Source organism: Heliconius melpomene, chromosome 2, assembly GCF_056956725.1.
Source record: "Heliconius melpomene rosina isolate 202511_hmr_F chromosome 2, ASM5695672v1, whole genome shotgun sequence".
Lineage (NCBI taxonomy): Eukaryota > Metazoa > Arthropoda > Insecta > Lepidoptera > Nymphalidae > Heliconius > Heliconius melpomene.
The window spans coordinates 2,922,709-2,949,991 of NC_140390.1; the positions used below are offsets into that span (position 1 = coordinate 2,922,709).

The 27,283-nt window shown below is 32.4% G+C and overlaps 1 protein-coding gene across 9 annotated transcripts in view; it reads left to right on the plus strand.

The window, feature by feature from the left end:
* Cngl (Cyclic nucleotide-gated ion channel-like) overlaps positions 1–27,283 on the plus strand; it is a 112,504-nt gene that overhangs the window by 36,677 nt on the left and 48,544 nt on the right. For 8 of the 9 annotated variants that reach the window (XM_085206228.1, XM_085206274.1, XM_085206237.1 and 5 more), the window contains exon 2: positions 18,993–19,147. In XM_085206228.1, the coding sequence (XP_085062354.1) occupies positions 18,993–19,147 (155 nt within the window). Of the gene's footprint in view, positions 1–18,206; positions 18,363–18,992; positions 19,148–27,283 lie in introns of those variants that run through there. The other variant, XM_085206261.1, reaches the window with a different exon arrangement.

Sequence of the window (27,283 nt, forward strand, 5' to 3'; positions counted from 1 at the left end):
AACTAGAAATACGGTTTCTGTTCAAGAAATAAGAAGCAACGATTCAGCAGAGTCTATAACAGATTTATATTCAAGTACAGAGGCACCAGTGGTTTCAACACCAATTTTACAGGAACTTAACCCTTCTGTCAATACTTTTACTATTCTGACACCAGATTTAAATAACTTTACTACAACAAAAGAATCTGGTATAGCTTTTCCGACCTGTCCTTCTGTGGAACAAACAATCAGTAACTGTCCTAGTATAGAGCCAGTTTTCAATGACTATTCAGAATTAGATTCAAAGATGAATTGTTATCAAAACTCAGAGGCTACTTTAGACCCTAACATTTTACATCAGTCCAGTATTAACATTCTTCCTTGCTCCAAGTCATTTCAAGATACTAATTTAAAAATACAAAACTCAATATGTGTCACAACTATTCCTACTTTGCAAACAAACGTCACTACGCATTCATTTTCACAATCATTAGGACATACAAATTATTCATCATCACAGCCAATGCCAGCTTTAAATACAAATTTTAATTTGCCACAGACAATAATTTCCACTACAGAATCTACAGGAAATACATTTTTTTCAGTATCTCCATCAGTTACTAATAATAAATTTCCATCGTCGCAATCACTGTCATTTAAGGATAGTACTTTTGCATTGCCACATGCAAATATATCTATTGTTCCCATAACACAATCAATTATAACGACTACTGCTTCAAATCATCAAACTAACACACACTTTACTATACCACAGTCAACCATTACATATCTAGTTCCTTCTACTCAGTTACCCATCAATTCATATTCTAACTTTACTCAACCTCATTCAATTATTAGTTCTCTTCCTATGCATTCATTTCCAAATATTGATTTCAAGCGTGCTCAATTGAGAATGAACGCACTGTCTTCTTCAAATTCACTTGAAAGTACTAATTTTACATTACCACAGTCAAATATTTCTATTATTCCTTCACAATCATTGGATTATACAAATTTTATTTCTTCACAGTCCATTATTAATGCACCATCCTTTTTACAGTCATTCGTTGATGGTAATTACAACATACCAACACCAGTGATAGCTACAGTCTCTGCCCAACAATCGCAAAGAGATTTTGATTTGCCACAATCTATCAATATGATTTCTACTTTACAATCATTTGAAAATTGTAATTATATTTCGTCTCAAAATATCATTTCCACTCTACCTTCTAGTCTATCTTTAAAAGATGAAAATTTAACTTTATCAAAATCATTTGAAGATAACAATTTTGATACACCACAATCCTTTAATGATATATTTAATTCCTTGGACTCAACGCAAAAAACTGTTTTACCTCCTGATGACAATTCAATTTCATCATCAATAATCGATCATATCACTACTAATACTCCTACTGGTTTATGTGACAACACTATACAAAATAACTTTAATCATTGTCCTAGCTCAGAACCATTCATTGTCACCATTCCTAGTGCAGAAGCTTATGATCAAACTCTACCATTTACAGAATCGAAGAGTGACACTTTAGCTCCTGATCCTCCTTCAGAACCAATAATCATTCCTCTTCCTAACTTTAAGTCAAACTTCTTCCAAGCTCTACCTACCCTAGAGTCAAATTGTTGCCAATAATGTATTTGCAAATTGATGTCATTATTATATTTAAGTAAATGCATATAAAGTTGTTGTGGTGTACCTACGTAATAATCTAGTGCCAATTTTTCTTACACTTGTATTTGTTTACATATTTGTAACTATCGGCACCTAGCGGCTCCCCCATGGAGCTATACGAATATTTATGTCATGTTATCATATTTAATAGAAAAATGTGGTTTTTTCCCACATATTTTCGTGATAAAATGTAGCCTATATACTGCTACATAGCTTATGTCGTTCAGTGAAAGCCCCAAAAATCGATTTTAAAATTTTACCCTGATTAGAGAGATTGCTATGTTTTAGTTCTGCTTGTCGCTTGTTCATGTTTTAGTATCGTTTAAATAACTATATGCACTTAAATAAACTTATTTATATGTATGTGTTTAATTGTTTTAAATAAATATGGCGTAAAATAAATACTTTGTTTAATTTTTACCTTTTTTAAATATAATATACAGCTACAAATATTTTACTACTATCCTTATTTCTGAATAAATAGAAATTAAATATTTTTTATAACATTTTTTTTAATATTATATTATACTCTATATAAAATACTAATTTCATATAACATTTATACAAATTATATAATTAACTGTACACTTTCAAAGAATAATTCGTGGATAAAACGGCTGTGGTTTATTAAAAAGATTTAATTTAATATTAAAGCTTTGTACATTTTCATTAACCACTGCCATGTATAAAAAAATAATATTATAAAATAATATTATAGCTTAGAGAGGCTCTTATGTAAAGTTGTCGATTTTCACTTCCGACAATGTCAATAGGCGAACAGGCGAATTACAGTACAAGATTTAAAAAACTGAATTTATTTTCGGTAGAAATGTCACAAATTCTTAATTTGGGAAATCTAACAAATTCCTCACAAGCACTAAAAGGGCAGAGGTAAATTATACATAATTGAAAGGATACATGTAATTGAGGCCAGTCGTGCGATAGGTTGCGGGTTCAATTTCTACTCGAAGAAATTAAATATTTAATATTTTCATTTCTTCGATCTGGTGTCGAGGCAAAGCGCGGCATTGAGTTCCACCGCTCAACACCCAATGAGTCCAGAATTCGGCGGAATCTGTAGAGTGTCCTAACACTAAGCTCCCTCTGCCTACCCTGCTACATGCGGGATAAAGCGTGAAACTAAAAAAAAATCTATATCTAAGAATTTATTATAAACATAAATCTACGATGAATCATCACAGAAAATGAACTAAACTACGAACCACACGACTGATAAAAACTACTATTAAAAATGCAACTAAAAAGCGGTCATTCGTTGTCACTGTCGACCTTGTCAAGTATTTACTATCCAGTAAACTTGTCAAGCTATGCAAAGCGTATCTTTTTTAACCGACTTCTGTAAGAAAAGGAGGTTATCAATTCGGCTGTATTTTTTTCTCCTTTTTTTTATGTTTGTTACCTACTTTTACTTATTATTTCTTTTTTTGTCGTAATTTTTTATTTATTTATTATATTCGTAATTTCTAACGTTTTACGAATATTACGCAATCCTGCGCTTGGTGAGGCAATTTCTAACCTTTATATTGTTTATTATGACTCATTTTAATGATATTTTGTGTAATGTATAGGAACTTAACGCCACACTTTTCCTTACTAAGTCTAAAATTTGGAAATTTGGAAAGAAAATTACAAATTGTTTTAGTCTATCAAAAAAAACCGTATAATAGCGCTATAAATGTAATGGAAAGGAAGTTTAAATGTTGACTAACATTACCAAATAAGCTAAAAACTTAAGTACAATCAATTAAAACCTAACTTGGGCACAGATAAAATTATAAAATTTATAATTAATAATAAATGACCGCAAATTGTTTTAATTATTATACGATAACGGAGCAATATGTCGATCTGTTTAGTTTTAATCATAACTTATAGTATAAAGGCTCTGACTGTACGTTTATTAACTCGATAGCTTTTAAGAAAATTATTTATTGAAATTCTCAAGCTCTGATAAAACGAAGCGCAGCGTTGAGTTCCGCCACTCAACAAGCAACATCTCGATTTTAGGCTAAAAGAGAAGAACAGAGAGTTTTAACAGAGTTCTCTTTACCTACTGGGCTATGAAGCATTGTACTAAAATATAATTGGTAAATTTCAAAGCTTCTTTTATCTGTAGTCAGAAAGAGTTTAGTGATATAACACTCCCTGAAGGATTGCGAAAATTAACCTTACGATTTTTCTTAGCTGACATGAAAATTATTTAAATATAAAAATTCTACGAAAACACGTGGAAAGTAAACAACGATAGTCTATACAGTAATACATATTCGAACTGCTTTAAGAAATTGTTTGTGTGTTTGTTTATAAGGAATTTAGTATTTATTAATACTGTATTCAATTTATTTATAATTTTTTTACTGCAGTCCATTTTGTTTTGCTCTTATACCCTACTTGTATAGAAATTTAAAAAGTTTTTTTGCTAAACTAAGGATAAGTAATAGCTGTATTGTTTAAAAGGAGATGACGGCTTTGGATAAATTTAAGCAATCCATTAATTGTTACAATTACTTTCGAAGCCTTAAAGTCGAAAAATAAATACAGAATTTAATTACAATAGAAGCTTTCTTTTTGTTTTAATTTTTTATACCTCCTACAAATTTAGCTTAGTTAAAAAAATTATAATGAATTACTTGATTATCGAATTTTCTTTATATATTTTTCCAAATGCGACTAGTTTCATAGTCATCTAGTAACAATATACATTTATGCTATGTGGTTTTTGTTCGTAATAAAAATCATGTTTTTCCAATTTCTATAGGAATTTCGAAAAATACTCTATTTATCCCCTACTCTTATTTCTCCCCACTCGAGGAAGTGAAATATTTATTTCGGTTTATATTTCCATTTCTTCGCTGTGGTGTTGAGACAAAACCCCGGTGTTGAGTTCTACCGGCAGAAAATGGGGAACAAAGTGTCTTAACACTAGGTTCCCTCTGCCTACCCCGCTGTGTGCGGGATACAGCGTGAAGTTGATTTATATTTTTTTTATTTTTCCCTTACACTCTCTATGTAGGTTAGTAACACAGGTTAGTTAAGAAGCTTCCACAGTCTCGTAGTTTCGCCTGTACGTGAGTAACGGAAGAATTTCCCATACATATACATATTTAAATATATAGTATTTACTATAATATATAGTGAAAATAAAACTATAATTTATATCACCATATATAAAAAAAAACAATAAACAAAATGCTTATTTGCTTTTTTGACCCATATTTCATGTCTATGACTATAAAATGTTCTTAGTTCGTGTTCCCGGATGGTACCTGACGCTTGTCGGGCTGCAATTTCTTGATTGCCAAGTGACACTTAGTGAATTGGTTCCACACATAACCTAGATAGCCTAGATAGCCTAGATAGCCTAGATAGCCTAGATAGCCTAGATAGCCTAGATAGCCTAGACACGCGAATATTTTTTACTTTATAAGATTGTGTACTTATGTTAGCGTAGTGTTGTTATTATATTAATAAAATAAATTGAATTAAAAAGAACTATTTATTTATTTTGAAATATCTTTATTTATTTAAATAATGGGCCAAAGGACCAAATTAGTTATGGTTTTAATTTTCTTTTAAGTAATATTTTTTCCCAAGAGACATTTTTAATAAATTTATAAATATGGCTTAAGTTTGTAAGTTTGAAATGTAATAAAATAAACGAAAAATTAGTTGGAGAATTGCAAATCAAATTTTAAAATCTCATAGAACTTAACTTTTAGTCTTTTCTCTTTATTGAATAATCCACATCTAGGCATGTCTCATCAATCCTTTCTTAACCCATGATTAAAAAAGTTAAACCGGCGGAGTGACCGTAGTGTCCAGCTACTTCACTCTATTTCCCAATTTCTTAAGACAATACAACCATTATGGAATGGATTAGGATAAATTTCATTGGTAAAACCTCATTCCCCAACATCTAATTTATCTTAAATTTAGATCCCTATTGGCATAGACATACGCATAAAGTAAGTCAGAACTCTTGAATTATTATCCAGAAGTTCCACCATAATTCACCATCGGCACGTGACCTCTGAAGAGGTTGGAAACAAACGGAATCCACGTCGCCTCCAGCGATACTATAATTGGTGCTTGTCTCTAAATAAACATTATATGGAACAGCTTTGTTTCAATATCGAGATGCTGTCATGTAGAACGAAAATACGATTAAATTAAAGGAAAATTGTTATGTTATTTTCTTCAGGCATTATATTTGAATTATTTTTAATTTATTTTTTTAGAAAATACTTTTCTTACTAACGAATGGGTCATATCTTTGCAATTCGTAGAGTAAGAAAAGCGAAATACCTTCTCAAAGTCACTCTCTTTACAGCGTAATCCAGAAAGTGTAATAAATATAGTACAAATAATTTAATTAGAAGAGAAGAGAATAAAGAATGTTATTTCATTCTTTTAACTATAATAATATGACTCTTTTCATCTCTCTCTCTTATCAATATAGATATTTATGTTTTAATATTACATTTTTATTGGTTTATCCTTTTAAATAGAATATAACCAGTTAAGATGTTTGTAACAAGAAAGTTTATATGCTTCCTAAACCCATCGTATTTTTTTATTTAACAAAAAAGGATAAACACATTAAAAAAATCTCCAAAATATATAATTACCATATTTATGCTGGATACACTACAAATAAAAAATATTGCTTTAGTGAAGATAGTAAGAAAAAATCCACAATTTTACTTGTAGAGTTCTAAAATTACGATAAGAGCCTATTACGAGGCTATAAAAGACATTCACGCCGCCCTATTAAGGTTCCAGTGCACAATTCATATCAGTAATGGGACTTCCTTTAGACCTGGATTCAGTGTTGTATAATGATAGGTTAACTGTATAGTTTTCTTTTATTTGATGCTATTTTTACCTTGACGTATATTTCATATATTTTTCTTTTTTAGTCTTTTTCTTTTCTCTGTAAAAATGTTTTATATATCTATATGTAAATTTGTTTTTCAGCTTCATCCATGGTATATCTTTATTTTATCCACCTAAATATTTACTTACCATAAATGCTCGTATCTCAAGGGACCATAGACTCTTTTAATTGATATTAATATCAACTTGAAACCTCCACGCAAATAGTCTTGATAGACAGACAGACGGATAACAAAGTGAGGGTAAGGGTTCCGTTTTTACCTTTTGACGTACAGAACCCTAAAAAAACACTTAAACTTAAAATCAGCTTCACGCTGTATCCCGCACACAGCAGAGTAGGCAGAGGGAACCGTTTCCCACTTTCTGCCTAATTCTGGAGGCATTGCGTGTTGAGTGGCAGAACTCAACTCCGCGCTTTGCCTCGACACCAGAGCGAAGAAATGGAAATATAAACGTAAATGAATATTTCACCTCCTCGAGTGGGGATCGAACCCATAACCGTCACGTTACAGTCACACCCTTGTGCCGCTGCGCCATGACGACCTCAAAAAAACACTTAACTCAATTTATATAAAGCTACAAAGATAAAAAAAGATAATAGAACATTCTTGTTAGTGAAATTTTGATAAGTATCCACTTCTGGGAGTTTCCTTGTCACGCCGCAAATTTCTATCGACATATTATTGACATACTTTTTCCTTCCAATACTTATATTATTTTTTTCTCATCTCAAGCGGAATTGAAATGATGGGTATTATATATTGGTATGAGCTCGAGTTTTTGAACTGGAATTATAAAGATGGACAATATCGATGTGTAATTATTCTCCATGGAATGTTTCATAATCGACTACTTGAGTATAAAATTATAAGCATTTTGTTCTAATACTAGCGGACGCGCGCAGCTTCGCTTGCTTATTTAGGGGTGAATTCTAATAAACCATGAAACATGTGTTCAATGAAATATTTTTAAGAGTCTAAATTTCTAATTTTATAAAAATCGGTGGCGATTTTCAAGATTTTTCCATACAAACTTTCAACCCCTTATTTTCACCCTTAGGGGAAGAATTCTAGAAAACTATGAAACATGTGTTCAATTAAATACTTCTAAGAGTCTGAATTTTTAACCCCTATTTCTCCCCTTTATGGTTAAAAGTTTTCAAAATCCCTTCTTAGTGGATGTCCACATTACGAAAGTAAACATCTGTCCAAATTCCACGTTTCTACGCACAGCGGTTACGGCTGTGCCTGCGTCTTACCTCAGTCAGTGAGGACAAGTCCTTTTATATATATAGATTAAATTTATTATTTATTTATTTATAATACAGCAATATATGACAGCAATATATTACTGTAACGCGATGGTTCTGGTTTCTCTCTTCCCCACTCCAAATTCCCGGCGTTAAGTTCCGCCACTCAAGACACAATACTTCGAAAAATTGTTTAAAAAGCTCAATAGGTCTTAGTAATAGTGTACATTGTCTGTCCCAAAAATGGCTTGCAAAGATAATCTAGAACTTAAAACATATAGAATATTTCTCTAGGATTAAAATGATATAAGCAAACAATATTGATGAATAAATACACCTTGGAATATTTTATAATCAACAGTACTTTTGTCCCATATGTGACAGAGTAGACGGAGAGAATCATAGTGTCATGACACTCCAATTTCCACCAAAATCCAAAACTGCGAATGGTGAAACTGAAAATGAAAAACAATTATATACAAAACGATTATAAAATGTAAGTGGATCGAATTATAATATGTAATGTTATTTTAATGATTATAAGCACTTTGAAACAGAGATTATGAAATGTTCAAGCGAAATTTACAGATTTTAATTTATGGATCCAAATGCAAAATTCAAGAACCAAGTTGCAAATTTAATGGAATCACGGCTGATGGATATAGAACTTTGTAATTTGTATTCTCTTACCCTATGCTATATTATACGTTTAAATTTTAATTTCAACTCTAAGAAGCCTGGCCTAGCCTAAGCCTTAACTTTGTGTACTATTTAAAAAAGTAGGTTCCCATTGTATCTCGTACATAGTAAAGTAGGTAGACATCAAGCTGGAATCAGCTTGACGCTGTATCCCGCACACAACAATAGGATAGGTAGAGGTAACCCAGTGTTAAAACACTCCGTTCCCCATTTTCCGCCGAATTCTGAAGGTATTGCGTGTTGAGAGATACAGAACGAAGAAATGGAAATATAAACGTAAATAAATACTTTACTGCCTCGAGTGGGGATCGAACCCACAACCGTCGCGTTACAGTCACAACCTTGTGCCGCTGCGCCATGACGGCCCCTATATGATGATTTATATAAATGGTGTTTTAGTATCCACTTTAAAATATTAAAACAAGTAGTTTACTTATATTTCGAAATCCCGCTTCCAATATACATTTAGCATGGTCAACCACAAAGTTGTTCAAATATTGTAAGCATATTTTAGTTTTACTGCATTCTGCACGGAGGGTAGGTCGGGGGAACCTGGGAACCGAGTGAAGGCACTCTTTTCCCATAACTACATTTCTGTTACCCGACATTACCAGATCAAGTAAATGTAGGCCTCGGCCTATAATTTTTTTAATAATGTAAATTTGACGCTAACCGATTATGTAGAGACATTCTAATGTCAAAACTCACCGATTTCCCCTACACACAATACAGTAAAATTTGAGATATTGGATATTAGTAGCAGAGATAGCCTGATTATATATCAAATTCAAATACTCAATATAATTTATATAATACCCGAACGCGGCTACGCCCGCTTGAACTATAGAATATTTATTAAATATATTTAAAAAAATATTTTCAGTTTTCAATAGAGAGATGCGTTAAGCAAGGTCATTTTGGGTGACGTTTTCTAACAACAAACTTTGCAAATCGTTGCTTAGCAACGACGGTTGTTATTAATATGGCGGAATAAATTGCATGTCAAATTAATAAGTATTTTAATATATTGGTATATATCGAAAATATTATAATTATGAGAAAAAAAAGTATCCTATGTTCATCCCGAGACCCTCAAGTATCTCTATATGAATATTTTATCACAATTAAATTAGCGGTTTGGCCCTGATTGCGTAAAAGACAGACAGACAGACAGAGTTACTTTCGAATTTATAATATAGATATGGATTAAATGAGTAAAAAAATATATTATACCATTAACAATTACAATTTATAGCATACACTTTTAAACATTTTATACAATGTGGCCAAAACTTTTTACTAAAAACTAAAACTAGTTTCAAAACTACCGTCTCGTATTTGAATTGTTACATGAAATTATTTTCAACCGAAGTTAGTCGACAAACTGAGGCTCAAATAATTAAATAAGCCACAAGGGTACACCAATCAGTTGAAGAGTTTGATAAAGTTTTAGTTCAAATGATGCTTGAATATTCCTTCTTCTAATTTACTTCTGATGGTGAATTTGATTTAGAAATGAATTTTTAATGCTATAAGGCAGAGAGAACCTGGGAACCTACTGTTACGGCAGTCCGTCTTAACAAACTTCTGCTCCTCGCTTTTTGCCGAATTTTGGGGATATTGAATTTTGTGACAGGTTTCCTCTGTCAACCCTGATATGTGCAGGTATAACAGACATATATATAAATATTCGTCAACATTATACAATATATGAGAGTCATGACAGAATACGTTTTAGTAGTATGTCAATTGAGTGCGACTACGAGCCTGTGTAATACATTTTGCAGTAAATGATGGATTACTTTTTAACACAGCAATCATGGAACTGAAACTTTGATTCATGAAAATGGGGGACGGAGTGTTATGCCACTAGGTTCCATCTGCCTTAACTGTTATGTACCGAATATAAATAAAAAAATTGCTCTTAATGAATGGAAATACAATTAATTTCGTGCCGTCCACCTCTGTAAGATACAATTGAAGATTGAAGATTGAAGATAATGACTGTGGACTTACTCCAAATATTTAATAAGTACACAATAATTTAGATTTCACTTTCTGGAAAATTAATTTTCGATAAATTTTATATAACTTTATCCAAGATCATCGTAATGGCCTCTCCATTCCATTCTCCACAATGTTTGAATAAAAACGTGACGGTTGTTTTTCATATAATTTAATTTAATATTTTCTTTGTTCTCGATAGATAGGCGACGGATACCTGTTCTGCGATACACGGGATACATTGGGAACCTTAAAAAAATATCCATAAGAAAACTTTATTTTACTAGTCACTTTATTTTAAATTGAAATAAAAAAATCCATATAACATCTTAAGGAAAACTCCTCGGTCATTTAGCATGTTTTACATTGAAACCTTAGAGTTAAAGTAACAATTGGATTAGCCGTGTCGATATTGATATGACTCAAAAATAGATGTAGACTTTTATAATAGCATTATATATTTAAATAGTATGTTTTTTTTCTTAGCAATGGATAAACCATTTGAAAATATTTTGTATTAAAAATCTCATAATACTAAGACTTATTAGAAGCGATAATTATTTCAAAATGAACATAACAAATTCCTGTATACCCCATCTTTTCTTTATCTTTTCTCTTTAATAAAATCTTTTATTTTTACAATTTTATACATTTTAAATTAAATTCGGTCAATTATTTTTGTATTTTTAAGGGTTGTTTTTATAAAATACCCCTACTATTTTTGCCGTGGCAACCTTGCAGTCTTCAGTTCTTCATTTATCGATTGATTCAAAACCTTGAACAAAAACCCTGGTGAAAAACGAGAGTCAAGGTAATTGGATTGCCTTTATTTGTTTTCTTCAGCTCTACGTTGTATCCTATATGCGATAGCAGGGTAAATACAGATAACCTAGTTTAGAGACACTCTGGACCTAATTCCTTAAGGAAGTTAAAAAAGAAAAATAACTTATTTCTCCAAATAGACTTCAAATAATTAAATTAATATACACCGTCGTGGAGACCTGCCCGTCGCCTGTAGTCAATCCCTCGACATTTTTCTTTGTTGCTTAAAAAAATCTATTTAAAACTGCCATGATATATTTTTTCGAATTATTTATGAACGTTCAATAGAAACCAGTCCCTTTGGTACTGAATAATGAAAAAGTCATATGAAATCGGCGTATTGCCACAAAATGACTCGTGAATTATAGATAAGGGGATGTTCTGATGAGATTTCTCATCGGTAAAAGGATTTATTAAGGTAATTTTACTTTTACTTATGCATTAAAGAGTTTGTGAATAGGGATTTGTTTTAAGATTTTTGGGTTCCGTATCTCAAAAGGTAAAAATAGAAACATTTTGGGAACAATTTTATAGGATATACTTCCCGATAACCTACAATCCTAAAATTAGTACAGAAGCCTCGGTGGGCGGGTCCGATTTGCTTAGCCTGTTTTTTTTATTATATTCCGCTGAATTCTGGAGATTCTGGAGATTCCTCTGGTGGGAATCGAACCCCAAATCTATCATATTTACAGTGACACTCTGTGCTCTGATAATTCTTACTAATTCAAATTATTTATTCTTTTTGACCCAATAGAGAAATATCTACAATTTTTATTATAAAACGATATTATAATACATACTTCAAATGTAATCATATTATCGGCATAGTTGACCAAATTTCAATTTTCTATGAATAGAAAGTGTTTTTGTGATTCAATGACCAAATTGATTCTCCAGATGTTAGAAATAGGCTGACATGGTTTAGGCGTGGCTGTTTACGTTCCGTCCTCGGTTCAAGTATGCTTTTATGTTAGATTTAACCTTCCTGGGTTTTCAACTAAATCGCTTCTAAATATAGAAATAAGTATGTTCTCAAAATTTAAATTTAGTTATTTCTATTTATCCCGCACATAGCAGGGTATGCAGAGGGAACCTGTGTGTCGAGTGGCGGATTTCAATGCCTCTAAAACGCCTTGCCTTCTTACCAGAGTGAAGAAATGAAAATACAAATTTAAATAAATATTTCATTTGCTCGAGTGGGAATCGAACCAAGAACCAGTAGCACACTTGTACCTGACATGCCTCAATAGATAATTATAACGAAATTCCGTGGACACGCGGTCAACCAGCAATCGTTTGCAGGGCGGTGTATGTATTATCGAATTTGTCGAATTTTAGAATACTGTCTACCTAAGACTTCAATTTACTATTCTAATCATGCATTAAATTTGTGAAGATTTGCCGAAATTTTAATTTAAAATCAACAGTGACCGCCGATTACGACTACGCCCTTTGGGGGGGATGGGGGTTATGAAGACATGGAAATCATTCCCCCACATTTAAATTGAACTCGCAACCACTACGCTTACAGCCAGACACTCTCCCACTCGCACTTCACTGTGGATCTGTTTTATTTTTATTTTATTGTTTTAGCTTTACGCTATATCCCGCTACTAGCAGAGTATGTGGACAGAACCTAGGAACCTAGTGTTAAGAGACTCCGTTCCCTTTAAGACACTTTCGTTCCCCAATTCCCAATTCTGGAGTTATTACACGTTGAGTGGCACGTTACCTCATTACCAGAAGGAGGAAATGAAAATATTAAATAATTCATTCCTCCGAGTGGGAATCGAACAGCCACGTGAGCCCCGAGGATCTCTTTTAGACTTGAACTTAAAGAGTTAGGCATTATATAAATACTAAGCTGAATAGAAATATATAAACTGAGATACTTATATTGTGCTCGTATGCTAGTAAGATTACATAGAAGATAAATAACAAAGGCTGTCTGTACCACACTCTATGATGCGGGATTTACAATTAACTTTGTAAAGGACTATTTATCTACTAATATTTTAGTTACGTCCTTTTTCTGAATAAACCGAGATATAGGAGGAGGATTTAAAATCTTTCTTTTTAATTTTTTTTTACATACATATATGGAATAAAAAAGTGAGATAGAATTACGAATCTCATAGTCCCATAGGAGATGCCCTTGCCACCGTTGACATCCTATCAATTTTTTTTAGGGACAGAGAACCCTCTTCCCTATCCAATCCACCTGACAAGTCAACACAAAAGTTCTTATATTGTTTTTTGAGGGACGGAACCCTAAAAATGAGCTCCCTGACACAATGTAACTTCTTATTTTGAATAAAATTATTTGACACTAGTGGACCCGGACGCGGCTACGCCTGCTTAAACTATAAGAATATTTATTAACTATATTTTCAGTTTTCAATAGAATTACTAAGAAAATATAAGCTTAAATAATCAAAAATAATAATAAGTAGAGACATATTATTACAAAAAATATCTGAGAAATTGAAAACCAACATAAGAAGTAAAAATAACTACAAATTAAGTAAAAATACCATAAGAAGTAAAAATAACCCGTACCTAAAAACTACCTAAAAAGATATTTTTTGCCAGCAATGTCAAATAAAATAAGAAGAGAACCAAAGTGTAGCTTAAATTAATTATAAACAGCAAATAAAGTTCGAAAATGTAATAAAACCATCAAAGTCATCTGCCCGTTCGCGTAGGTCATAATATGCCGCCCGTAGGCTAGGTCATTTCGAATCAGTGACATCTCCTTAATTATTTATTAGAATGTTATACAGTAAACTATAATTTCAATAGATAAAATGCTATAATGTTTATTTTCATAAGGATGAATATCTAAATGTCGCGGTAACGGTTGCGTAGCGACGCGACGGTTGTTATTAACATGGCAGAATAAATTGCATGTCAAATTAAAAAGTACTTTAAAATATATTAATTTATATGTGTAATGTAATGTTATATAGCCTATAGCACTTCTGAAGAATGCAGCTTTCATACAAAACAAAATCAATGTAAATCGGACCAGTAGATCCAGAGATCTTAGCGTTCAAACAAACAAACAAACAAACAAACAAACAAACAAACAAACTCTTCCGCTTTATTATATTAGTATAGATTTGATGAAACATTTGCGTATACAAAAGTACTTGATTGAAATGTACCTATTAAATGTATCAAAATTTTTATTTATGTGTTAATTTATTGATTTTCTTACGTTTCACTAGATTAAATCATTCTACGATTATATACATTTTCCATGTTTTATGAAAACTATGAAAATAGTTTTTTTTTTCAGCAAATCTGGATCAAAAGTTGTGAACCCTAAGAAGTTTTAAACATAAATCATTCTATAGCAAACTTAGGTCAAACTGGTGACCTAAATATAAACTGATAACTTGAATGTGTCGACACACTATAGCGACGGCTTAACGTGCTCTTCTCTACATAGAGAGGATCATAAATATGCATATAATGCTATCATTATAATTCGACAAAGCTTAAAAATACACTTTTTTATCAGTTTCACGCTGTATCCCGCATACAGGATAGGCAGAAGGCATTTTATCGCAATGGTGTCTTATCACTATTATATTTATAGTGTGATAAGTTTTTTTTTATTTTCACAATCTTTCCAAACGCGAAAGTTGGGCAGAAATGGGGGGAACGGAGTGTATCAATTCTTCACTAAGCTCTCTCTTCCTACCAATCGCGATTCAGCTTGAAGCTTAAACATAATATTTATCTTTAGACGTTATTCAGGTAACTAAAACTTTCCGAGTATATAGGTGTCAGTTCCTTCTCAAAGAATTTTCAATTGAAAACCTATAAATATACCTGATCAGATATTTCCAACTTGTTAGAACAGCTTTAGTATTTATAACGAGAGGGCACAAAGAGGATCATTTGACAGAAATAGAATACGATCATCTTTACTTGGATGCTATACGTCTGTTTTATTAGAACTTCTTCCAATAGAACTAAACTTTTTATTCTAAAACTGATTGAATTTCACATAGAAATTTAAGTTTTTTTGCTTTTAGGTATAGGGAACCTGGTAACCTAATGTTTAGTTAGACTTTCCGTTCCCATCAAAATCCCACATGCGGTATAAAATCTTGAAATTAAACAAACAAACAAACGCTTTTAAGAGACATTTCGAAACTGTAGATATATTTATAAAACGAGATAATCCTAAAAAAATCGTTTTCAATAACTTTTTTAAAACAGGTTTTCTACATTTTCAGGTAGGTTGTGCAAAAATTTGTAATCTGCCATTTTATTACGGCGGCCATTTTAGATTAACACCAATATTGATTTGAAATTGAGCTTGCAATATTTCACACGTCAAGTCAAATAAAAGTATGTAATAATAAAAGGGAATAAACAAAAAAAACATAGATTATTAGGTACCTTTACCTTCCCACCATCAAAAAGCAATATCGCACTGTACAAAGTAATATTGAAGAATGAAAACGGAAAAGCTCAAAGGCGAATCCGACTCTACTTGGAAGCATTTTGCCAACGCTACCTGATGCTACTTAGTGGTTCTGTGATAGTAGGGTTTATGGAGATTTGTAGTGCGTGAAATAAATCGAGATAAAAGATATTGCAATTTTTTCTCTATTTTAACGTTTTCATGTTATTTGATATAAAACATAGTGTAGAGACACTCCGTTTTTCACTTTTTTTATTATTTGAGATACATTGAGGATTGAAACATTTTTTTTGTTATTGGCTAAGAAAATAGAGCTAGCCGTTCGTTATCCAACCAGACTGATCGTCTCTCTCTCTGGTAAAATTTATTATGTTTCATCAATTATAAAAATAAAAATTGTATTCAATTGAAATAGTTGTTATTCATTTATTGTTAGAATGAAAAGTAATAATTTTTTGACAAAGAGAACTTAGTGTTTTCCCCAATTTCGAGACACTTGCTTATATGGTGACACACTAATTACTTGAGTGCTAAAGTAATTGCACCTTAATTACTGAATATTTTAAAATTAATGACGCCCTCGTGGCACAAAGGTGTAACTCTACGTGACGGTTGTGTATTCGATCTCCACTCGAGGGAATGAATTATTATTTATTAATATTTTAATTTCTTCGCTATAGCAGCAAGGCAAAAACCGGCGTTAAGTTCCTCCTCTCAACATGCAATGTCTCTATAAATTCAGCGGATAGTGGGGAACGGAGTATCTTAACACTAGGTTCGCTCTGCCTCTCTCTGCCAGCAGGGTTGCTGTATGTGACATACAGCGTGTAAATGATTTATTTTTTATTTTAAAATTTATATATTATTAAAGCGAAGTCGAAGGGTACACCACCTTCGGTTTTACAAATTATCTGACGTTACCATTATTTAGCATAAGCATTTTTATGATCTTTCACAAAAAACCAAAAAATATATTAAAAAATATTACAAACTTCTTATATATGTATGTAAAACTTTCGTTACGTAACGTACGCGGTGGGTTAGGCAGAAAAATGAAGATAAATAAGATGGATATATTTTTTTTGCAAACGGTACTCTCGTTATATTGCCATACGCGTTCAATATTTTAAATAAACATAGACATATCCAATAGACACCTGTCAGAAGCATTCACTTGTTACATTTTACGTGGTTTTCTATTCGTTATATTTTAACTTCTTTAAATTTAAAATCATATTTAATTCTGGTATTATTTTTTTTTATATAGGTTTGATTTTTGCCTTGTTGCCAGAGCCAAGAAATGAAAATATTAAATATTTTATTACTCTGAGTGAGAATCGAACTCACAACCGTCGCTCTTACAGTCACACGCTTGTCTTGTTCATTATATCAAGCGAAATTATTTTAAACTTTTAGATTAAAAAAATTACGTAACATGGCATATCCTCAATTTTTAATAGATACTGGCCCAATAAAATTATACAAATAAATAAAGTCCTCAAACATCAAAGCCCGAATCAAATAGAAATTACAACACTTCCTTCGCAATAATATTATTGACAAACAGAACAGTTTTATTCTATAAATGTACAGTACTACATACATTTGAGGCCAGTCGTGGCCCAGGATCAAAAGGTTCGATTCCCACGCCAGGAGATGAAATATTTAATATTTCAATTCCTTCAGAACGAAGCAAAGCGCGGCGTTAAGTTCCGCCACTCAACACGCAATTCAGAATTCGACAGAAAACGGGGATACCTTTGCGGGATACAGCGTGAAGCAGTATGTTATACTGCACTTTGACCTTTGTAACAAACTAGGGATTAAACAAAGATATTTCACATTTCAGTTTTCAGCGATGTTTTGACAGATGGTTAAAACTCTCATAATCCAATTCGAAATCTGGGATGAAGTGGAATCCTTCCCGTCATAACGAACAGCTAACAGACAGTTGTTTTAAGGTCGACCTGGTGATGTGGTCTTTCAATTTCCAATGTGAAAATTGGATTTGAAACTCAAAAAAATTTACACACGTAAAAACAAAACTTGAGGCCTTATTGTGGTGTAGGAGTTCCCAGGTTCTTCTACTCTCATTATTTGTTATCGGTTATGATTTTTATATGGTGCTTTATTTAGCGTTTCCAAAATATATTATTTTTATTTTATTGCTTTTACGTTCTTTTTTTTTAGACCAATCTTAATCAGTTATTTTATATTCATTTTATATATGTTCTATAATTATATACTTAAGTCTAGTAAACAAAAAACTCTACGTTATTTTTAAATAAACAAGTACCCTTCTACATTTCGTCATTATTAGTATAGAAGTAGCTTCTTCATATAATATTTAAAATTCAAATTCAATCATTCTCACAGAAGATACTGTAAAGACTTGTAAATTAAGCTAAATTATTCTCTTCTATCAGTGACCTTAAATTTTAAAATATAAAAGTGCTCATATAGAGACAAAATTAAATAAGAAATTTGAAGTATATTATACTTTAGCAATGTTTTCTTGTACTATGGAAGAGCGAATACCTCTAATAAGAATACAGGTATGTTTTTATATTATTAAACACACTACACTAATATTTTATATAAAAATATACGTAAATTTTATAAATATATTTAGTTTTAATTAAACTAAATTAGTGCTTGAAGTAAATTAAGGAAATATTGAGAAATTAACTATTATATAGATAAATATTAATAAAAAAAATTAAATAAAAACAATTTTATAGTGGACTAGATATTAGAAACTAAGATAAGAAATTGTTTGACCAGATAGAAGATAAACGCTTGTTAATAACAATTTCTCCAAATAGAAATTGGATGATGTCAATTTTAACCAAATTTAACCAAAATGTCGTCAAAATTATAAATAATATAAATAATCATTTAGATTTCAAAACGTTAATTAAAATCTACGAATATATGCCAGTCGTGTGTACGCACAAGTGTGTGACTGTAAACACGACGGGTTTTGGGTTCGATTCCCATTTGAAGAAATAAAATATTCGATGTTTTCGTTTCATGGTTCTGTTAATGAGGCAAAGCACGGTGTTAAGTTCTGCAGCTGTCAATATGTGGAACAGAAGTGTCTTAATGGGAACGGAGTGTCTTAACAATTAGTTCCCAGGTTCCCTATGATTACTAAAAATGACTTACTTAACCTATTGTTACAGGCTGAAGAAGGTACAACACGTACACCAGATGACGACAATGAAGGTAGCGAGGTCAACGCTAGCTCTTCCCGAGCTCTCTCTGCAGCTACCTCCAGAGAAGATGACGACGACTCCAGCAACTATGCGAGTAACGAAAGCAAGAGTCCAGGCCAAAGGTAAATTGTAATCAATATTGAATTCATCTTCTTCATCGTTTTTTTAAAACATTTAAACGTTACAACAAATGATATGAATAGACTAAGATTGACATTCCGACATAAATGTCAGACATTAATGTCTGAGTTGACGTTGAGTTGAGAAACACTCATTGTGTCTGTGTGGTGTCAATTTGTACATGTACAGAAATTTCGTCCGATTACTCTAGACACTCGTACATAAGTGTCTAGAGTAGTGTACATGAAGCGGCTGATGAAGCACTAATTAATGTTCCTCAAACAATTTTGCAATTAAAGACACTCGTGTTCATATAGATGTATACACCCGATGTATACACTACCATAGACTATTGGTATCTTACGGATTAAGAGAGATTTATACAAAAGAAGGAACTTAAAATCAATTAGAAAAGAAAAGCAATTCTTCTTTTAAACCAGAAACGAAAAGAATGATTAGGATTTAGTTTGTAAGTCGATAATTGTAAATAATAGGGTGCACACAAATAAATAGACACATTTTGGCTAATGAAATAAAATTATAACAACCCATCGTTTTACTTCAAAATGTTTAATATTACTAGGTAATTGAACAGCCTAAGACATATTAATGTCTTAGATATTAATCTCATTTAATGTAAATATGTAATTATGTTAAAAGTCAACCAGCCAGGTTATTATATATATATATAACCCAATTAAATTACTATTCGATTTTTTCCTAATCTTATCTTTGTATCTCTTTGAAAATTGATAATATATATATTCTTTATTGCATAAAAAAACACACATACAGTAATATAAAATGAAAAAATAGTTGACAAGGGTGGACTTATTTCTAAAAGAAATCTCTTCCAGCCAACCAGTGGAAGTGGATATATATCAAAACAGCGGGGAGAGTACAATGCAATTAATAGTAAAAGAATATAATAAACAAAATATACTAACAGATGAAACATGTTATTGACAAATATAGATACATATATTTGTATACAATTATACATTTATAAACTACATAAAAATATATTCTTTGCATATATAAATACACTACACATATATTATAAAAAAAAAAAAAATACTTAAACTAAATAATACTAATACATTATATAAATAAATATATACATATGTTTAAATGCGTCAAAAGAAAAGAAAAATGAAATACAGTTGCAATATTTGAAACATTGTCGGAATGTAAATTAATTGTTCTCAGTAGCAAGTAAATGCGTTTTTAATTGGAATTTAAAGGATTTTAAGGAAGGACTTCTCTGGATAGGGTTAGGGAGTTGGTTCCAAAGGGATGCAGCATAAACGGAGAAGGAATTTTTCAAGAATTTGGTGTTGCTCATAGGTACGTCAAGCGCTGGAACGACACACGACCGCCTAGAGCGTGAAGGAGGAGGAAGAACATTGAAGCGGGAGCGAAGGTATGAGGGAAAATTTTTGTAGTTAAGGAGTTTAAAAAGAAAGGTAAGGATGTGCATATCACGGCGAAGACGGATTGGGAGCCACTTGAGCTTAGCACGAAATTCAGAAACATGATCATACTTGCGTAAGCCATAAATAAAGCGTATGGCGAGATTTTGAAGACGTTCTAATTTGTTAAGTAGCTCCTCAGTCGCGTCCAAATAGCAGACGTCAGCGTAGTCGAGTATTGGAAGGAGAAGACATTGCGCAAGCATAACTTTGGTTTTGTGAGGAAGGAAGTATTGGAGACGCCTAAGGGAATGGAAAGAGAAATGCATGCGCCTGCTGATTGCATTGATATGCGGTGCCCAAGACATGTTGCAATCAATAATAAGTCCTAAATTCCTAACCTCGCTACAATAGGGAACCGGCACTCCTGAGTAACGTATTGCTGGCACAGAATCCCAGTTAATTTTATGTCTCAGTCTATTACTGCCTATGATAATACTCTGAGATTTCTTTGGATTAATAAGTAGGCCAAAAGATTCGGCCCAAGTTCGAATCGCATCAAGGTCACTATTTAAACTGGCGATAGCTTCAGGCAATCCATCTAAGTTACTATGACGGTAAAGTTGCAAGTCATCTGCATACAGATGGAAAGGAGAAGTAATGACTCTAGAAATATTGTTAATGAAGACAGAGAAGAGAAGAGGAGAAAGAACGCCGCCTTGGGGTACGCCAGCAGTGAGATTAAGCCATGTTGATGTGATATCGTTAGCTTTAACACATTGCCGGCGGCCGAAGAGGTAAGAACGAAACCAGCTTTCAGCTGCAGATGAAATATTGACTGCTCGAAGTGTGCCAAGAAGTATGTCGAAGTCCACAGAGTTGAAAGCACTGCTGAAATCTAACAACACTAAAACAGTGAGCTTGGTGTTGTCCATAGCACACCGAATGTCCTCTGTTATATTCAACAGTGCACCAACTGTGCTGTGAAGAGGACGGAAACCGGACTGGAAAGGACACAGTAGATTATTGGCGGATAGAAAGGAGTAAAATTATACTTTGTTTAGGCCACAGTTCTGCAATTTTAATAAATTGCAAAAAAAATACGATTATATATAACAGATATCCAAGTAAAACCTCATCTCTGACGTTCCATTCACCTCAGACGCCACGACAAATGGATATCACTTAGAAACTCGTGAGTTTTCAAGCTCTTGGATTTGTCTTGTAGGTTAATGTATCAAGACAAAATGCGGTCTTTATTATCTAAGATATACCTACTGCAGAACTATGAAAATAAATATGGTATTATTTTGCTGCCTTCATATCATACCAACATTTTGATTTCAAAAATTTTGGTGAGTTTTTACAATAGTTCCAAACTCCTGACATGGTCTCCCATTAGTAAGAGAAAGAAAAACCTCTCAGTAAATAATAAGAATGAAATTGTTAATTTTTCACTCAAAAATAACAATGAGAAAAGTACTACAACTTTTGTGAAGTTTTCATTAGGGGCTACAATTTTAGAGTTCTCTAGCAACGGTTGCTGCTTCAGGTACCTCAATTATCAAGACTTGTCAGCTTTTCATTGCCATGCATTCTCAACATCATGAAATTGGAGATTATATTAAATCTCTCTAGATTATATAAAAAAAGCAAAGGTCCACCTTTGCCGTTGTGGTGCAGGAGTACAAGGATGTGGCTTTAAATGCCATTTACCATTCCCCCTCGTGGGAATAAAGATTTAATATTTTAATTTCCACGCTATGGTAACGAGGCATAGCTCAGCAATGAGTTCTACCACTCAACACACCTCCTGCACTCGAAAAGTGGAGAATGAAAATGTGTTGAACGGAGTGTCTTAACACTAGATTCCCATGTTCCATCTGCCTATCAGCCTACCTGCCTATATATAATATAATATTGTAATAATATTTAAGGTACCTCTGAGAACTTATGGGACTTCCAGAGCTAATCAAACTCCTGAAGGGTTTATTCAATTAATAAATGATCTAGTTATAGCTGCCATTTATCTTAGTGACCTTTACCGAATTGCTTTGATTTAATATTATGGCTCTAATGAACTGCAAGTGAAGTCGATCAAATTTGTTACTATTACCTATACATATATTTCATCAAAATTAAATCAGCTTCACGCTGTATCCCGCATACAGCAGGATAGGCGGAGGGAACCTAGTATTAAGACAGTCCATTCGAACTTTTCGAGACATAACGTGTTGAGTAGCGAATGCCGGGTTTTTACCTTGGTGCCAAAGCGGAGAAATGACAATATTAAGTAATAATATTTCACTTCCTCGAGCGGGGATCGAACCCACAACCGTCGCGTTACAGTCACACCCTTGTGGCCCTTCGCCACAACGGCCTCATGTACATATATTTCATCAATTTATTTATAACGATTAATTAATATATTAATTAATGTCGAATAATACATTTGTTGTTAGTTATTTTGTTCCGTTCCGTTCGTTGAAAAAAGAAACGCGAACCGTTTAAAATTAAATTAAAATAAATATCATTCTTTATTGGAATTACAAAAAAATGCACATAATTTTTGCGTTCAAATACTGAAATCCAAGGCATTCTAAAGTAAGTCTTGCAAACACCTAGGTTACTAAGCTAATTACTTCTTAATTAACGGATTTCTTTTAAATTTATAAATATTTAGAGTCATAAAAAAATATCGTCAACCATATTAAAATCCTTAATGTCTGTCATGTTCGAGACATGACAGACAGGCTTTCGAACTTTCATAATATTTGACTACAACTTTTACTCAGGTCCAATTACTTCCAATCAATTCCAAATACTTTTTATTATCAATCATTTCTGTCGCCACGATGGCTCAGTTAGAACCTTTCGATTGAAAGTAATTTTTATAGGAGAGAGAAAAAACTCGACGCCCTGAAGAGCTTGGCGGGAAGCGGATGGCTCCGAAGGGCTGAAGATCGAGTGTGGTAACGAGAACTGGGAAAGGTCTATGTCCAACAGTGGACAGTCGATGATGTCGATGATGATGATGATGATGATGAAAAAAAACCTAGTATTAAAAAGACACTATAAACGTCATAGGTTCGATTCCCACTCCAGGAAATTAAATATTTAATATTTTTATTTCTTCGGTCTGGCGACGAGTCAAAGCGCGGATGACTTAATGAGAACGTTATGTTTTAACACTAGGTTCCTAGGTTCCCATGTTGCTAGAAAAATACAATACTGAAACTGGGTCATGTTTTTATACGTGAACGACCTGGACAAAAGAGCTTTTTAATTCAATTAGAAACTATAATAGAGATACTGTAATGCAGTAAGTGCTCGGTCGTGAAGAAAACTGGCGAAATTGCCGTAAATATTAAGAATAATAAGAAAACTACCGTAGCTTTTTTTAAACTACTAATGCTATAATAATAAACATCAATTTAGTAAATGAAAAATGAAGTAGAAAAAGAAATACCTAAAATTAAGTAAGAAGTAAAAACAAAAGACTCTTGATATAAAAAAATTAAATCTCATGTGAATATGACCAATAGTTGGTTTTATATTTGTTTGTGTTATTTAATCAAGCACAGGTTTAAATTCCGCCATTATAAGAAAATAAAAAATTTAAATGTAATCCTTTGCAAGAAAAAAATACGTTAAACATTATTATCAAACTTTTTTTCACTTGAGACTCTCTGTTCTCCGCTTTTCAACAGGTGGTTTTTCGAGGCATTGCGAAGCCCAGGATGCCTCTAAGTATTATAAAATTATAGCACCTAAATTTTATGGATAATTTATTTGATATAGGCTACATTTTGCAGTTTCGAAAGAGAAAAAATGCTTGTCTCCATGAGTTTACTGACCAAATCATATGTGAATATATAAATTTTCCAGTCAACGAAGCATTGGCTCAGCGATTCGCTTCATGTGAAAATATCAAAGGCCATTACTAAAGGAGATAGATACAAAATGTTGTTTAAGACATTTTTTTTAGCGTCCGTCACGCTGTATTCCGTACACAGTAGGGTAAGCAACGGGAACGTACTGCTAAGACATTCATCCCCGAATTTTGTGAATTTCTGCCCCAGCGGCCTTCGGCTCTACGACAGACGATAAACTAAATTAATTCATTCAAATTTAAAATATTCTTTATTCAAATGGGCAATTATTATAAGCACTTTTGAATCGTCGAATGAACATATGAACAAAAAGCTACCACCGGTTCGGAAGGCAGTTCTGCTGAGAAGAGCCGGCAAGAAACTCAACAATTGCTCTTATCAAAATCAATGGTACAATCTATTACAATATACAATACATTAGCTGGCAGCTATCCTGCATTACATCCAATAGACATTAATTCCATACATGCTTATCCTCTAAATATTCTTGAACAGTGTAATAAGCTTTACTTGTTAGAATTTTTTTTACAGATATTTTAAATTTTAATTAATTCAGTAACACTAGCGTCATCTAGACAAATCCCATGAAATATAAAGTTTCGTTGAAATATATTATTCTTTAAATATAAATAGCTTCGCGTAACGTTTTCAGATTCAACGTTTAACGAACCGGTTGTTAGGATACGGTATATCAATTGTATATATTAGCACAGTTTCAAATTTAAATTACTATATTTTTATCAATATTTCTTTGAGCCGAGTTAAAGTTTTACTCGTAAAATATTGTCGTTTTAAATGGCTCCTATATTTGAAATATTTAAAGTGTAATTCTCCACTTAGGAAAGAAAAATACTTTCTAGAAAACTTAGCCACTAAGCCGAAAAAAAAATTAATGAAAAAATAAGCAGAACCTATGGCTTAGTGGTCAAAGCACTTAGACGGTTTAGTTCAAATCCCGCTACGTTCAATTTTTTATACATTTTATTAAAAAAAGCTAAAATGTAAAATGAGTTCTATATGTTATTCTTGTAAAGACATACGTTTAATAGTTTTTACGTAAATGTGTAACAAACAACCATACTTACATACTTTTCTAATATTACAACCATATATGACCAAGCAATAAGAAATAAGCAACGAAGCAACGATATTCTCACATAAATATCATAATTAACTATATTGGAAATAAGACAAACTTGTTTCATATGACTCCTGGCATATTATATAATATTTATATAACAAATAAAAGTAAGCAATGATTAACGCCGCGTATTGTCTCGTTCCACGACCTAGATACTTTAGTGGGACAGAAAAAAGAACATTTATTGGGTTTCTCGACTTATTGACTGGTCACACGTGTTGGTGCTCTTACAACGTAACTAAACTTAGTAATGCTTTTAATATATATTATATTTGTTTGTACGTATTTTCTTAGAAATTTAGTATATTTTTTATTAGGATGAACTATTATTATTGAGGTCAAGGCGCAGAGGTGTAAGTGTGTGACTGTTCGATTCGATTGCAGGTTCGATTCCCACTTGAGGAAATAAATTTTTAAAAATATTTCTTCGATCTGGTGTCGAGGCAAAGCGCGGCCGTTAGGTTCTCCACTGAACACGTAGTACCTCCAGAACACGACGGAAATTGAGGAGCGGAGTGTTTTATCACTAAACTCCCTCTGCCTATCCTGCTACATGCGGAATACAACATGAAACTGAAAGCGAGGGAGGATTCATCAGCGAGCGAGTCCGAGCGAGACCCGTTTCAACCACTTTTTACTCTTTCAACTCGTATCGCTGACCTCTCTGTGTGAAAACCATACTATGTAAATAGTCATTGTTAGTTCTTTAAGAACTCCGTAATTACTTCGCTCCGCTCTCTAGAACTGAACGAGTTAATTTCATCTCTTTCTCCCTCGTTGCTCGCTTCGATAGGTCAGTCCTTTCTGTTTGAAAATTAGTTGGTCGGAGAATAAGTATGCATTCTACTCTTACGAGTTCAAAATAGTCCTTAATAGGTCCGTTCCGCTTGTGGTGGAAACCGAGTTGATTAGTTGCTGATTGGTTGACTCTCTACTCTTTCTCTTTTTTACCATAACTGATATAAAATGTTTAAATTCATTAATGTAGCAAGCTTAATGTAATATTTGTCCTTATCATATTATATATGTAAATTTGTTCAAATAAAATTTACATAAATGCATACATTTGAATAAAACGATTGAATTTTAATATAATTATAAATTTCAAACTTCATACATTAATAACATACAATCGCCCGTTAAAATATAGCAATAGACATAATTAAAACTGGTAATAATTCTAAAAACTATTCTCCTAAATAACTTTTAATTAAAAAAAGAGAATAAAAAAACTAAAATTATCGCTATTCCCAAAACTGTAACTATAAACCATTAAAAATTAAATTAAAAGAGAATTTAGCCTTTAGTCACTCCATTATCGACATTCCTCCCATTTTTGAGACATAACGTCCACATTAGCGTAATCCAACGCCGCGTATATCTAACAAGTATCTCATGAAATCAAAGAAAAGTAAATAAAATTATCAAGCACATATATTCAGAAAGTTTAAACTTGTGAAAATAAATATAACCTAAGGATATCTATATATATAAAATCGAAAGGTCACTCACTCATCACGAAATCTCAGAAACTACAAGTGCTAGCAATCTCAAATTTTTTATTATTGCAATTGCATAGGAGTTATTTATAGGACGTAGGTGCTTGCTAAGACGGGAATTTGCAATATTCGACTTCTAAGGGGTTGTTTTTGGGGTCGAAAGTTTGTATGAAACTTCGTTTCTACAAATGCT